Source organism: Polypterus senegalus, unplaced genomic scaffold (genome assembly GCF_016835505.1).
Source record: "Polypterus senegalus isolate Bchr_013 unplaced genomic scaffold, ASM1683550v1 scaffold_215, whole genome shotgun sequence".
Taxonomy (NCBI): domain Eukaryota; kingdom Metazoa; phylum Chordata; class Cladistia; order Polypteriformes; family Polypteridae; genus Polypterus; species Polypterus senegalus.
In genome coordinates this window covers 1-16,269 of record NW_024378977.1, presented here as the reverse complement: position 1 = coordinate 16,269, position 16,269 = coordinate 1, and the positions used below count along the sequence as shown (strand labels likewise).

Genomic DNA, 16,269 nt, shown 5'->3' with positions numbered 1-16,269 from the left:
TGATGGCTTTAAACAATGACTACACAGATTTAGGCCTTGAATTAATTTAAAAACCATTATGGACACATTTTAATAAAATGTAAATGGCCATTGAAAGTACTCAAAGTACAAGCCCAGTAAAGTCAGATGTCACAAAAGCCTCATTGGAGGAGTGATTTGCATATTCATTAAGTTCCTGGCCTCTGGTTGGATTCCTCCTCTTTATTTATACCTGTCTCTCGTCAGCTCCTCACACTGAGCTCTTATCTTAGCTGGACATGCGGTCAGTAAGGGCTATGGACAGACAGGTGGCCCTCTGTTTCCTGGCTTTCTACATGACATGTAATGAACATTTCTGTGTACTTTTTCAGCCACAAATACAAAATAATGTTAATGTCTTCTTTCAATTCAATCATTTTGTTGCTTTTTTTCAGATGCCAGTGGACTGAAGGTCCTCACGCAGCCCAATGTTCTATTTGTGACTCTGGGGGACACAGCCACACTGGACTGTAACATACAGAAAGATGAAAACTACTACATGTCATGGGTGAAGCAGGTTCCCAGCCGTCCTCCACAGCATATTATGTCTTTCTATCACTCCTGGAGTAATCCTCGGTATTATGGAACAGGCTTCTCTTCCATCCGGTTTACTGGAAAGGCCAACAACAAAACCAATTACCAGTTAATAATCAGTAAAGTGGAGGCATCAGACAGTGCTGGGTATTATTGTCACACCAAAGATAGCTCTGTCGATACTGAGGTATCACACTGATAAACAGCTGAACAAAATCTTCTCAATCTACTTTCAAAATCTTTTCACATACTGGTTTCACCTCACCGCTCAGCGGCATTGTACTGAGACTGGTGAACAGTTGCTACAGTCTAAGAGCTTCAATGATGGTCTCAGTGTAATGAATCTAACTTTATCTCATACGTGACTAATATTTATTTCATTTTGCAGTTCAGAGCTTCTGTAGATAAGGGGCCTCATCAGTTTCCACACTGATTTCCAGATGTATAAAAACTAAACTTGGAGCAAAGCTACGCACATTTTCACCATAGACCCTCACTTTGAGTACATACATTTCTGCTTGGTTTTACAAACTGGCAGCACCCAACGTCAAAGAAGTGCTACTGTCTCTATGTGGTCTTCCTTTTTTCAGATATGCACAATGATGTTGGATTTATAAAATACACTGAAATTAACTGCATATCGTTTACAAATTTAAGGCACTTGATTGTAATCATTCTGAAACAATATAATGGTGCACAGTTTGGCCAAATTATTCCAACTACCATAGCTGCTGAATTAGAAGAGAGTGCGTATTTAGAGATGATGATGATGACTGGCTTCTAAGTCAATTTAGATTTCCAAGAACTATCCTCTTGGAGCTGAGTGCTAAACTGGTGCCGGCTTTACAAAGGCAGACTTTGAGGAATTGTGCTTGATCTGCTCCTTTGTCAGTTCTGTCCACTTTCTGGTTTTTAACCACAGGAGCTTTTCAACGTGAACTTGCTGAATGATCAGTTATTTCTCAGACATCACTGAGTCATGCCATGCCAGCTGTATAGGATGGTATTATCTGCTTGTTATCCAGATATATGAGATATTCCTTACACTGTGGCTGAACTGAGAAACATCAAAGAGTAATTCATACCAACATCTAGTTTCCCAAATGTAATCGAAGCAGTCAGCTGCATGCACATTGCTATTGCAACGCCATTGGATAAATCACATCTTCCAGGGATGAATCACCAAAAGAATGAGCTGGCATTATATAGCTGGAGAACCTGTAAAAACAGCAGCACTGCACAGTTGCAGGTGCTTTTTCCAACTAGAATGGGAAAAGGCAAGAAGTCCTTTTAAAGCTATGACACCTCAATGACCCATGTAAAGAGCAGAGAACCGATCTGTTGTGGTGCTCGGTGCCGACGCTACACTATAAAGACGACTTCAGAGAATGAATTTGCTCATGTAAATAGAAAGCATTTCCACTTTATTAATGTGCTGCTCTATAGTGCAAAGAAAGAGTGTCACATTGTGCAAGCATGTAGTATCCTGCATAATGTGGCACACAATCGTGGCTTGCCTGTACCTGAAGAGACGTGGTATGATGAACCTGACCCTGACCCACCAAATGGTCAGCCAAATCAGACAGCATTACAACTTTGTTTGAATGTAATTAGCAGAATGTAAACACAGGTTTCAAAGATGTAGCATTTATTTTTTAACCAATTCATTTCATGTTTGATGAATATCACATAGTACAGCCCTTATATTCCTTAGTTCATTGGCTACATCTCTTGCAGCATCCATTATTTCAATTTGTGACTTCAGAACAGCATCTGTTAGCACACAGCCAGATGGTTGCCTTGCAGTTTCCAAGACAGTGGTGTGTTAGCATCCAGAGCCTGAAGATGTACTCTGCACAGCAGCACCATTACCGCCGACCATCACACGGATGTCAGTTTTTGTAATATTGTCTGAAACAGAATAAACAGACGGTGGGCTGTGAGTCACCTTTTCACATCAACTGTGATATCGGACCACTTCTTTCTTTATTTCGGTCACTGTGTGACTTTCTGAACTTGAATTTTTGAGTGTCTCCGCCACACTTTTGTTGTTTATACCACTGAGTAAGCCAACAAATGGTACGTTTTTCATTGCCTTCACTTCATATTTCACGGAAATTCTTCTTTTTGTCACGTACCTTTGCCACTGTCTTTTAACCAAACACTCAACGAAAGGTGATATTTATATTGATTTGCATATTCAAATATGTGAAATTCTGGGAGGAGTCGAGGTGGGGCTGTAGGTGCGTGCGCTTGCGTTAAATTTCATGTTCATTGGGTTTTATAAAGGGGAAGTGTGTAGAACTTGATGTACACACAGCTTTATGCATCTGGATTTTTGTGTGTATGCACATTTCCAGTTTTGCCCGTACGCCATGTTTTAGTGTGAATTCTACACACGCCGTCATACATGTGGCTCAAGGAGTTTAGAAATATGATAACTGCATATATATGTTGACACAAAAGACTGGACTCAGACAGACAAACATATACTGTAACATATAGTCTGGCTGTTTACTGGTATTTGGAGTTTTACTTTATCTTGGAGCAGGTAAATAGTCTTACAATATCCAGTCTTTATGGATGATGTCCGATGTTGTGTGGAGTTCTTGCGTTGCTGTTGCTCCAGGTTCAAGTGGAGGATTCTTCATGCATTGGAGTGCACTCTTTGTCTTTGCAGCATGATCCTTGTCAGTGCTGCGCTGCTCCTTCCTCAGCTTGCTTTCTGCTGTCTTTTTCCACTTCCTAGGCAAAAGGCATCACTCATTCATGCCCAAGAGTTTAGCTGCTGAATTTTCCCTCTTGAAGTCATGGCTTCTCAGCCTTATCAGGCTAATGGCACACAGCTTTGGCTTGATAGACTGGGTCACTGGGTCTCAGTTTCTGGTCCATATAGATAAGAATGTGTTGAATTCAGCCCTCAAAGGAAAAGAGGTTCGTAGCTTTTAGTTTGAGAGAAGATTTTAGAAAGTCATTTTAGAGAGTTCCTTCTCCTGAGAGAATCCCTAGGAACTCATTGAGTGTCCATTCTCTCGTCTCTTTTCCTTCTTCACTCACTCACTTAATGGGGTGCGTGTGTTTTTAAAGGACAGTGGAACCTTCTCCTGATTGGATTAAAGTCACTTCCATTTACAAAATCAGTGTCTTTTAATAGGTGGGCTCTTCTGTCCTTCTTAGTTGTCATTCCTTTAATTACAGGTCTTTGTCCTTGCTTGAGTCCATTTTGTCCCTTCTGACTCAACAGGTCTGCAGAGGGGCCTCTGGAGAGATGGAAGTGCAACTCTGATTTATACCTTTGTTTTCAGGCAGATCCTGGTGCAAGCTGGAGTTCAGTTACTTAGTTTGGAATGCAAGTGGGGTTTTGTGTAGCTGGTTGCCTTCATTCCAGTTAAATCTGCTTTTAAACAGGCCTTGTGAGCCATGAAAGCCTAACAGAATGGGCATGCCGGGCACTTTGTCTTACAACACTAACAAATGTTTCACTGTATTCAGTATTTAGTTACAACCGCTAACAATGCATACCTTAAAATGTAATTGCAAGGATTATTTTAACATGAAAAGAAAGAAGACAACTTTACACAACATAAGAGTAAATTTTTCAACAAGGCCTAAAACATACTTTTCATCATAGTCCTGTACAGTCGACATTGACAAAACTTACGCTTGGCCCCAGAAAATGGAAATGTTTAGAAGTATAATGCTCCTTAACTCAATTGTTAACGCCCACTGCTCCTCCTTTTGACACTGATTGGTTACCTGATCCCATTCAGTTTTGGCACTATTTAAGCTCAGTTTTAAATTGAAATGCAATATACTCTGAACAGCCATTGAGTGAAAACAATATGTTTGCTTTGGTTTTAGTTATGACATGCATTCTGAATTAAATTACAAAATAAATTTGTATGGCATTTTAAACGGATGTGAAAATTGTGTGCCCTAGTGAAAGGCAATCGATTGTTAATATGTTTTTAATTACGACGTGATAAACTGTACCAAAATGAAATTCACCAGGTGCACATGCATTGCATTGCAATGTTATCAACACGTTGGATTGTATTTAATTTTGGCACAAACAATCTTCCTTATTGTGTATTGTGGTAAGCGGCCCAGACACAGACAGGTAGACATTGTATAATCACCCACAACACGTTTATTCTACAAATTAATATTTACACAGGTGCACACACAACCCCAAACTCCCCAAAAGTGCAGGCCCTCACACAATGCCTTCTTTAGGCTGCCTCCACTCCTCTCCACCAAGACTGCATCCTTCTCCTCACCCGACTCCAGCCCCTGAATGGATGGGGATGGCCCCTTTTATACACACCAGGACGTGCTCCAGGTGCCTCCCGATTAGCTTCCACCGGCACTCCCCAGTGTGGCGGAAGTACCAGCTGCGCACCCAGAAGCACTGGGGGGAAGAAGACCAGGGACACCTGGAGTGCTTCCAGGTGCACAGTCAGGGCTCCTCAGGCATTGGGGCGCCCCTGGCAGTGACCACGGGCCTCTATGGGGTTGAGGTTCCAAGCTCAGTTCCGTGGTCCCCAAATCAACCAGGGTGGTTGCCCCACGTGGTCTGGAGGAGGCATAAGCCCTCCTCTGGTTTTCCTGGGCATCCTAGCTGGGTACCACCCCAGCCACTCGCCACAGTATCATATTCCAGCTATCGCCTTCAGATGGAACTGGCAAAATATAAATGTGGCTCCAATCATTAGAATGGACACAAAATATATTCCAGAAATTATACACCAAATAAGCTCATCTTTTACCTATCTAAAATTATTGAAACTGTCATCAAAAATAAATTAGAAGACTTCTTTCATAAAAGCAATGTACTAAAAACAGCCATCGTAAGAACCTGCCAAAACAAATTGTTACTGTAGATTTCTCTAAACAGACATACAAAATAAACATAATTTTACATTTTCAATATAACATTTACTGAGACCTTCAACAAATCATCTGGTAGAGTTCCACACTGAAGAATAATCCTCAAGCTTGTTAAATATCAAAAAATATAAAGTACAACCAAATGGGGGAAGGCTGAGGTCACCAGTGGACTCACTTTGAGCTTTCTATTAATGACATTGATTCAGATGGAGAGTCAGTCAGTCAGTCAGTCATTTTCCAACCTGCTATATCCTAACACAGGGTCACGGGGGTCTGCTAGAGCCAATCCCAACCAGCACAGGGCACAAGGCAGGAACCAATCCCGGGCAGGGCACCAACCCACCGCAGGATTTAGAGAGTGAACGTGTGAAATATACAGATGTCACCAACATTTTGGCAAAGCAAATATTAAGGAGACAGTAAAAATAATCAAACACACAGACAATCTTCAATCCATGTGGAAGTGCATTTTCATTGAAAAAAAAGAAAAATACTGCATGTAACCAAATAGAATGTTAAGTAGAAATAAAAGATGGGAGACCCTGGCATATAGGAAGTGGCCTCTGCAAAGCATTTAGGGCTTTACGCTAATACAACATTCTTGTAAAAAAATCATCCAGTCAATGTACAGAAGCAACTAAAAGGGCAAATAAAATATTAGGATATATTGTAAAAAAATCTACCCATGTTCAAATCCACTGCAAAATTTTACTGCCCAACAGCTGATCTTTGATGGCTTAGAAGTGATTCTCATTTATATTTCATTTAAGAATTGACATTGTCATAGATGTTTCTCTAAAATCCCTTAGGAGACATAAACTTTGATTTGAACCTACAGTCTCAGCATTTGAAGTCCAAAGTCTTAACCACGTGTCTGCCTTTACTTTCAGAATGAGTATGATCTAATCGAAGCACAGCAATATAAATTAGAGAAACTAATTGTATTAATCAGAACTACATTTTTGTAATCAAAGTAAAGTGTTTCATTACCAGAGGCAACTGCACACTTCACCATATATTACTGAGCACACAATGCAGATATTTTTAAATTGCAAAAAAATAAATATCAAGAAACTATTAGGAAAATCCAAGCCAATTGTGTGCCTTTGCTGAGATCTCTGTTGAAACCTAAGAGGCAACACTTTCTTCTGATCTCATTGCTGTCTAGGAGAAACCAAAAGATGTTAAGGAGATCTCTTTTTTGATTTTTCATTCCTGTGGGAAATTATTTAGTTCAATTTGGTCTAAATTGAGTCCAGAGCCTTTATTTGCATTATATCAAAAAAAGATGCCAGTCAATGGCATGGCACATGTGCAGACATATTTAGGAATTCCAGAAACTGAACTAACTTTATAGAGAATGCAGTTTGGCAGTAGCAAGGTAGTGGACCACCCCACTAGACAGAGAGGAGATGAAGGTTGTTAATGCTTCAGCCCTCAGTCCAGTATCACACTTTCTTCTGTCCTCCACTTTCTTGCTCTTTCCAGTCCAGCCCCACCCTGTCTCTCTGGAGGTTTGATTTGCATATCCTTGAATATCCAAATATGATTGGTTCTTATTTTTCTTTATCTGTTACTGTTGTCACTTGACTCCTCACTCTGAGCTTCTCTCAACAACTACATTGGGCATGTGGTCAGCAAGCATGTTGGATATGTGGGTGGCACTTTTCTGCCTGGCACTCTGGTTGACATGTAAGACTGTTTTACCTGGATCATTCCAACACACACACATAGAATAATCACCTTTTTTCTTACTGAATGTCTTTTGTATTTCCTCTGTTTTAGATACTGATGGTCAGAAGGTCCTGACACAGCCTGGTGTTATGTCTGTGAGTCCAGGGCAAACAGCTTCCTTGGACTGCAACATTCAGAGATGACGGCTACTATGTAGGCTGGCAGAAGCAGGTGCCAGGCAGTCCCCCTCAGTTTATTTTACGTTTCTTCCGCTCTCACAGCGCTCCTGACTTATATGGCACTGGTTTCTCTTCCAGTCGGTTCACATCAAAAGCCAGCAGCAAAACTGATTATCAGTTAATAATCAGTAATGTGGAGGTTCAGACAGCTGTGTATTACTGTCAAACCTGGGACAGCTCTGCTAGTGCTGGGGTATCACAGTGATAAATAGCAGAACAAAAACCTCTCGCTGCGCTACATCTCACCTTACTGCTCAGATGCTCACATCACACTAGACAGCTGGCACTCTACACTGACTTGCACCATTAGGTATATTTCTTAAATAAACAGTGATGGCTCTGAGATGATAACCTCTTCTTCAGAAATGAATCCATCTCCAATGATCTTGTCATCTTCTTCAAACTTCCCTCTGAAAAATATACCAGAATACATCCAACAAAAATATAGCAGATGAAGTTCATTATGTGACTAAAGCTTGACAATCCAGAGGTGGAGCTGCTGCAACTGAAAAAGAAAGTTAAAAAGGCAGAAACGAGGGCTCAAATTCCTCTAAAAGTGTGATCTATTCAGGTATAAGTACCCTGTTATTAATAATACAGTTACAAGGCACTATATTATTAATGGCACCATAGACAGATGCCATCTTAGAAGACCAGCATACTGTATTGGCTTGTGATGAGCAAGTAAGTTGCTCATAATTGAATTTATAATTAACCTTTGAGTTTGGATTTGTAAAACATTTCATGAAGTAAAGTGTGTTTCACAACCAAGGATATTTCAGCCATTGATCCTGGAAGAAAAGTGTTTATTCCCTGTTTGGAAGCATTTCTGCTAATTCTGTAGGCATCTGCCTGTCATTTAGTGTTTAAACACATTTCCTCTTGAAAAAACGTAATCACTGTAATCATAAAAATGTTTCAGAGACAAAAACTAAACTCTGTACTTTTCTCAAAAGCATTGAAAGTGTGCCTGTTCCCATCTGCCGGAATCAAGAAACAGGAATGAGCTCCTGTGTAGTGGGTTTTCCTGGGGAGAAAATCTAGTAATATGCATGATAGTACATTTGGGGTTGTGTCATATTTTTAAACAAAGGTGCTGCACTTTTTGAGGGCGACATAAAACATTAAAACTACAATACCTGAAGCCTGTGAACATTTTCATTTTCCTGGACCACCTCAGTTTTCTTCACAGCTCTTTATCACTACACCAACTTGATATGCAAATGTGTCAGTTTCAGGATTGAGCGGCACTCTCTCATCCTCCATTCAGCCAGCTGAAGTCATCACACAGCAAAATACTCACAGCTCAAGTCTGTATTGATGGTTTTATCAGTTGTAGTGAATTGTATACGGTAAATAATATATTGTTCTTTGGAATCAGGGGCGGTCCTAGCCTGTTTGGTGCCCTAGGCGAACACCCCTCTGGCACCCCACCAGCGCCCCCAAGCATTCTAATAAATACTGAACAAAATCGGTGCAATAAAACAAACTATTGGAAATGTAATGTCTAACAGAGACAAAATCAAATTTTACATTTAAACAGCACCAAAATATTTCGTTATAGTGTAAAGAATTTTCACTTCAGTACCATCTCCAGTCATCAGTTCACCAGCAGGTCACTAACAACTACATAAACCTTTTCTCTCAGAGCTGCAGTCAGTTTAATATTTCGGGTTAACTTTCCCTGCCTACCATTCTCCACTCACGAGTCATTTGCATTAGTAAGTTAGCACGCAAACATATATATCCAAACAAAAACTCTTACTAACTCAAATCATTTTATCAACATGCTCAAAATCTCATTGACGATATTTTACCATTTTAAAGTCTGTAATGTGCACTCCAATTATGGTGAATTTACTAACCTGTGATAAAGAACAGAGAGAGCACACGCATTGAGCTGGCGTCAGCTTCACACAGGAGAATACCCCACCACCCGCCCCTCTCCTCCCTGTGCGGCAAGCAGCAGCAGCAGCGACCTCACAAATGGAGGGCGCCTTTACTTCCGCAAATGAGCAATAGAAAACCAATCAGTGCCCATGCAATCCCAAAATGTACTGGCATGATGTCGGGCAGCATGGGTGCATCAAAAAAATTTTGCCGATGCCCAAGATGCCGTCCCCAACACGATGCCGCCTGGGCAACGCCCCATGTGCCCATATCAAAACCGTCACTGTTTGGAATACATACATTTCATGTGTATTTCATGACTACAACGATCTGTGTTTATGTAGGATGACATAGGAAATGCAAAGCAAGAAATGTTGAACACATAGCTAAAATAGAAACTTTTCATATGTTATAGTGATACCAATATAATGTTGACATGAAGTGTAGAATGTGTGAAGACTGAAGACCAAATATCAAATAAACATATTCACAAAAGGTATAACAAACCAAGTTTGCTTTTAGTCAAGAATAAAACTGAAGTAAAATTGTGAAATTTACAGGTTGGCCTAATGTGTAAAAACTGAAGCCTAAACATTAATGGGTACAAAATAAAACATTTGCATGCATGTGTGTTTGCATGTTTCATTTTCTACCAGTTCTATTTGATATCCACGCTGTTGTTGCAAGGCACTATATTATTAATGGCACCATAGACAGATGCCATCTTAGAAGACCAGCATACTGTATTGGCTAGTGATGTGCAAGTAAATAAATCACAAAATGCATCAGAGACAGAAACTAAACTCTGTACATTTCTCAAAAGCATTAAAAGTGTGCCTGTCCCCATGGCTGTCTCACAGATCCGCTTAGGTGGTGTGGAGGTAAAGCTGCTGCTTCACAGTCAACAGGTCTCTTGGTTTGAATCCCAGATCCTCATTGGATTTAGCGCTTTGAGTGGTGAGCTGCTATTGTTATTGTTATATAATAAAAACATACATTTGATTTGAGTATGTGACAGACTCATACATTTGATTGGAGACTGTGATGATGAAGTGTTCCCTTAATATTTTTGAGGAGTGTAGTTTAAATATGATTGATTTTACTGGTGTGTTGTGGATTACCTGCACTACACAGCTCTGGATAAAAAACACAGGTAAACACAGACTTGTGAACGGATATCCTATCCTATACAACAACAACAACAACATTTATTTATATAGTACATTTTCATACAAATAATGTACTTTTCACGTCAACTGTGATATCGGACCACTTCTTTCTTTATTTCGTCACTGTATGACTTTCTGAACTTGAATTTTTGAGTGTCTTCATAGCGCTTTTGTTGTTTATTCCACTGAGTAAGCCAACAAATGGTACGTTTTCATTGCCTTCACTTCATATTTCACGGAAATTCTTCTTTTTGTCACGTACCTTTGCCACTGTCTTTTAACCAAACACTCAACGAAAGGTGATATTTATATTGATTTGCATATTCAAATATGTGAAATTCTGGGAGGAGTCGAGGTGGGGCTGTAGGTGCGTGCGCTTGCGTTAAATTTCATGTTCATTGGGTTTTATAAAGGGGAAGTGTGTGGAACTTTACGTACACACAGCTTTATGCATCTGGATTTTTTTGTGTGTATGCACATTTCCAGTTTTGCCCGTACGCCATGTTTTAGTGTGAATTCTACACACGCGTCATACATGTGGACAAGGAGTTTAGAAATATGATAACTGCATATATATGTTGACACAAAAGACTGGACTCAGACAGACAAACATATACTGTAACATATAGTCTGGCTGTTTACTGGTATTTGGAGTTTTACTTTATCTTGGAGCAGGTAAATAGTCTTACAATATCCAGTCTTTATGGATGATGTCCGATGTTGTGTGGAGTTCTTGCGTTGCTGTTGCTCCAGGTTCAAGTGGAGGATTCTTCATGCATTGGAGTGCACTCTTTGTCTTTGCAGCATGATCCTTGTCAGCCCTGCTGCACCGCCAGCTGCTCCTTCCTCAGCTTGCTTTCTGCTGTCTTTTCCACTTAATAGGCAAAAGGCATCACTCATTCAGGCCCAAGAGTTTAGCTGCTGAAGTTTCCTCTTGAAGTCATGGCTTCTGAGCCTTATCAGGCTAATGGCACACAGCTTTGGCTTGATAGACTGGGTCACTGGGTCTCAGTTTCTGGTCCATATAGATAAGAATGTGTTGAATTCAGCCCTCAAAGGAAAAGAGGTTCGTAGCTTTTAGTTTGAGAGAAGATTTTAGAAAGTCATTTTAGAGAGTTCCTTCTCCCTGAGAGAATCCCTAGGGAACTCATTGAGTGTCCATTCCCTTGTCTCTTTTCCTTCTTCACTCACTCACTTAATGGGGTGCGTGTGTTTTTAAAGGACAGTGGAACCTTCTCCTGATTGGATTAAAGTCACTTCCATTTACAAAATCAGTGTCTTTTAATAGGTGGGCTCTTCTGTCCTTCTTAGTTGTCATTCCTTTAATTACAGGTCTTTGTCCTTGCTTGAGTCCATTTTGTCCCTTCTGACTCAACAGGTCTGCAGAGGGGCCTCTGGAGAGATGGAAGTGCCACTCTAATTTACACCTTTGTTTTCAGGCAGATCCTGGTGCAAGCTGGAGTTCAGTTACTTAGTTTGGAATGCAAGTGGGGGTTTTGTGTAGCTGGTTGCCTTCATTCCAGTTAAATCTGCTTTTTAAACAGGCCTTGTGTGCCATGAAAGCCTAACAGAATGGGCAATGCCCGGGCACTTTGTCTTACAACACTAACAAATGTTTCACTGTATTCAGTATTTAGTTAAAACCGCTAACAATGCATACCTTAAAAATGTAATTGCATGGATTATTTTAACATGAAAAGAAAGAAGACAACATTACACAACATAAGAGTAAATTTTTCAACAAGGCCTAAAACATACTTTTCATCATAGTCCTGTACAGTCGACATTGACAAAACTTACGCTTGGCCCCAGAAAATGGAAATGTTTAGAAGTATAATGCTCCTTAACTCAATTGTTAACGCCCACTGCTCCTCCTTTTGACACTGATTGGTTACCTGATCCCATTCAGTTTTGGCACTATTTAAGCTCAGTTTCAAATTGAAATGCAATATACTCTGAGCAGCCATTGAGTGAAAAACAATATGTTTGCTTTGTTTTTAGTTATGACATGCATTCTGAATTAAATTACAAAATAAATTTGTATTGCATTTTAAACGGATGTGAAAATTGTGTGCCCTAGTGAAATGCAATCGATTGTTGATATGTTTTTAATTATGACATGATAAAACTGTGCCAAAATGAAATTCACCAGGTGCACATGCATTGCATTGCAATGTTGTCAACACGTTGGATTGTATTTAATTTTGGCACAAACAATCTTCCTTATTGTGTATTGTGGTAAGCGGCCCGACACAGACAGGTAGACATTGTATAATCACCCACAACACGCTTTATTCTACAAATTAATATTTACATAGGTGCACACACAAGCCCCAAACTCCCAAAAGTGCAGGCCCTCACACAATGCCTTCTTCAGGCTGCCTCCACTCCTCTCCACCAAGACTCCATCCTTCTCCTCACCCGACTCCAGCCCCTGAATGGATCGGGGTGGCCCTTTATACACACCAGGACGTGCTCCAGGGGCCTCCCGATTAGCTTCCACCGGCACTCCCCAGTGTGGCGGAAGTACCAGCTGCGCACCCAGAAGCACTGGGGGGAAGAAGACCAGGGACACCTGGAGTGCTTCCAGGTGCACAGTCAGGGCTCCTCAGGCATTGGGGCGCCCCTGGCAGTGACCACGGGCCCCTATGGGGTTGAGGTTCCAAGCTCAGTTCCAGTGGTCCCCAAATCAACCAGGGTGGTTGCCCCCACGTGATCTGGAGGAGGCATAAGCCCTCCTCTGGTTTTCCTGGGCATCCTAGCTGGGTACCACCCCCAGCCACTCGCCACAGTATCATATTCCAGCTATCGCCTTCAGATGGAACTGGCAAAATATAAATGTGGCTCCAATCATTAGAATGGACACAAAATATATTCCAGAAATTATACACCAAATAAGATCATCTTTTGTCCTATCTAAAATTATTGAAACTGTCATCAAAAATAAATTAGAAGACTTCTTTCATAAAAGCAATGTACTAAAAACAGCCATCGTAAGAACCTGCCAAAACAAATTGTTACTGTAGATTTCTCTAAACAGATATACAAAATAAACATAATTTTACATTTTCAATATAACATTTACTGAGACCTTCAACAAATCATCTGGTAGAGTTCCACACTGAAGAATAATCCTCAAGCTTGTTAAATATCAAAAAATATAAAGTACAACCAAATGGGGGAAGGCTGAGGTCACCAGTGGACTCACTTTGAGCTTTCTATTAATGACATTGATTCAGATGTAGAGAGTCAGTCAGTCAGTCATTTTCCAACCTGCAATATCCTCACACAGGGTCACGGGGGTCTGCTAGAGCCAATCCCAACCAGCACAGGGCACAAGGCAGGAACCAATCAGGGGCACCAACCCACCCAAGGATTTAGAGAGTGAACGTGTGAAATATACAGATGTCACAAACATTTAGGCAAAGCAAATATTAAGGAGACAGCAAAAATAATCAAACACACAGACAATCTTCAATCCATGTGGAAGTGCATTTTCATTGAAAAAAAAGAAAAATACTGCATGTAACCAAATAGAATGTTAAGTAGAAATAAAAGATGGGAGACCCTGGCTTATAGGAAGTGGCCTCTGCAAAGCATTTAGGGCTTTTACACGAATACAACATTCTTGTAAAAATCATCCAGTCAATGTACAGAAGCAACTAAAAGGGCAAATAAAATATTAGGATATATTGTAAAAAAATCTATCCATGTTCAAATCCACTGGAAAATTTTACTGCCCAAACAGCTGATCTTTGATGGCTTAGAAGTGATTCTCATTTATATTTCATTTAAGAATTGACATTGTCATAGATGTTTCTCCTAAAATCCCTTAGGAGACATAAACTTTGATTTGAACCTACAGTCTCAGCATTTGAAGTCCAAAGTCTTAACCACGTGTCTGCCTTTACTTTCAGAATGAGTATGATCTAATCGAAGCACAGCAATATAAATTAGAGAAACTAATTGTATTAATCAGAACTACATTTTGTAATCAAAGTAAAGTGAAGTTTCATTACCAGAGGCAACTGCACACTTCATCATATATTACTGAGTACACAATGCAGATATTTTTAAATTGCAAAAAAAAAAAAACAAATTAAGAAACTATTAGGATAAATCCGAGCCAATTGTGTGCCTTTGCTGAGATCTCTGTTGAAACCTAAGAGGCAAACACTTTCTTTCTGATCTCATTGCTGTCTAGGAGAAACCAAAAAGATGTTAAGGAGATCTCTTTTTTGATTTTTCATTCCTGTGGGAAATTATTTAGTTCAATTTGGTCTAAATTGAGTCCAGAGCCTTTATTTGCATTATATCAAAAAAAGATGCCAGTCAATGGCATGGCACATGTGCAGACATATTTAGGAATTCCAGAAACTGAACTAACTTTATAGAGAATGCAGTTTGGCAGTAGGCAAGGTAGTGGACCACCACAGACAGGAGATGAAGGTTGTTTATACTTCAGCCCTCAGTCCAGTATCACACTTTCTTCTGTCCTCCACTTTCTTGCCTTCCAGTCCAGCCCCACCCTGTCTCTCTGAGGTTTGATTTGCATATCCTTGAATATTCAAATATGATTGGTTCTTATTTTCTTTATCTGTTACTGTTGTCACACTCCTCACTGGAGCTCTCTCAACTGTAGGGCATGTGGTCAGCGCATGCTGGATATGTGGGGCACTTTTCTGCCTGGTACTCTGGTTGACATGTAAGACTGTTTTACCTGGATATTCCACACACACACATAGAATAATCACCTTTTTTCTTACTGAATGTCTTTTGTATTTCCTCTGTTTTAGATACTGATGGTCAGAAGGTCCTGACACAGCCTGGTGTTATGTCTGTGAGTCCTGGGCAAACAGCTTCCTTGGACTGCAACATTCAGAAAGATGAGGGCAACTATGTAGGCTGGCAGAAGCAGGTGCCAGGCAGTCCCCCTCAGTTTATTTTACGTTTCTTCCGCTCTCACAGCGCTCCTGACTTATATGGCACTGGTTTCTCTTCCAGTCGGTTCACATCAAAAGCCAGCAGCAAAACTGATTATCAGTTAATAATCAGTAATGTGGAGGCTTCAGACAGCGCTGTGTATTACTGTCAAACCTGGGACAGCTCTGCTAGTGCTGGGTATCACAGTGATAAATAGCAGAACAAAAAACCTCTCGCTGCTGCATCTCACCTTACTGCTCAGATGCTCACATCACACTAGACAGCTGGCCCCTCTACACTGACTTGCACCATTAGGTATATTTATTAAATAAACAGTGATGGCTCTGAGACGATAACCTCTTCTTCAGAAATGAATCCATCTCCAATGATCTTGTCATCTTCTTAAGACTTCCCTCTAAAAATATACTAGAATACATCCAACACAATTGAAAAATATAGCAGATGAAGTTCATTATGTGACTAAAGCTTGACAATCCAGAGGTGGAGCTGCTGCAACTGAAAAAGAAAGTTAAAAAGGCAGAAACGAGGGCTTGTCAAATTCCTCTCAAAGTGTGATCTATTCAGGTCTATTTCCAATGACTTATAGAAATGTCTATAAAGCAATCACTTCTTTATTTCAGGCTTTAATTGATCCCTGTATGTTAAGAACTAATACTTTTCATGGTACATCTTGCATTTTATTTTTGTTCTTCAGAATGTGAGTGTCTAATTAAAATTCAGTTAGAATAAGATGCATATACCGATTAAAAACAGTTACAAGGCACTATATTATTAATGGCACCATAGACAGATGTCATCTTAGAAGACCAGCATACTGACATATTGAGCAATAGTTGCCATAATTAATTTATAATTAACCTTGTGAGTAATTGGATATTTAATTATGCATGTTTACCAAGGCACTATATAGG

The 16,269-nt window shown here is 40.1% G+C and overlaps 2 gene segments (V, D, J or C); both read left to right on the top strand.

Annotated features, from left to right (window-relative positions):
- The first annotated feature begins 241 nt into the window (after positions 1 to 241).
- LOC120519766 lies at positions 242 to 751 on the top strand. The segment is given in 2 exon segments: positions 242 to 321; positions 414 to 751. Coding segments are annotated over 2 exon segments (402 nt in total).
- Positions 752 to 7,055: 6,304 nt separating this feature from the next.
- LOC120519765 lies at positions 7,056 to 15,554 on the top strand. The segment is given in 2 exon segments: positions 7,056 to 7,134; positions 15,211 to 15,554. Coding segments are annotated over 2 exon segments (408 nt in total).
- Positions 15,555 to 16,269: the final 715 nt, after the last annotated feature.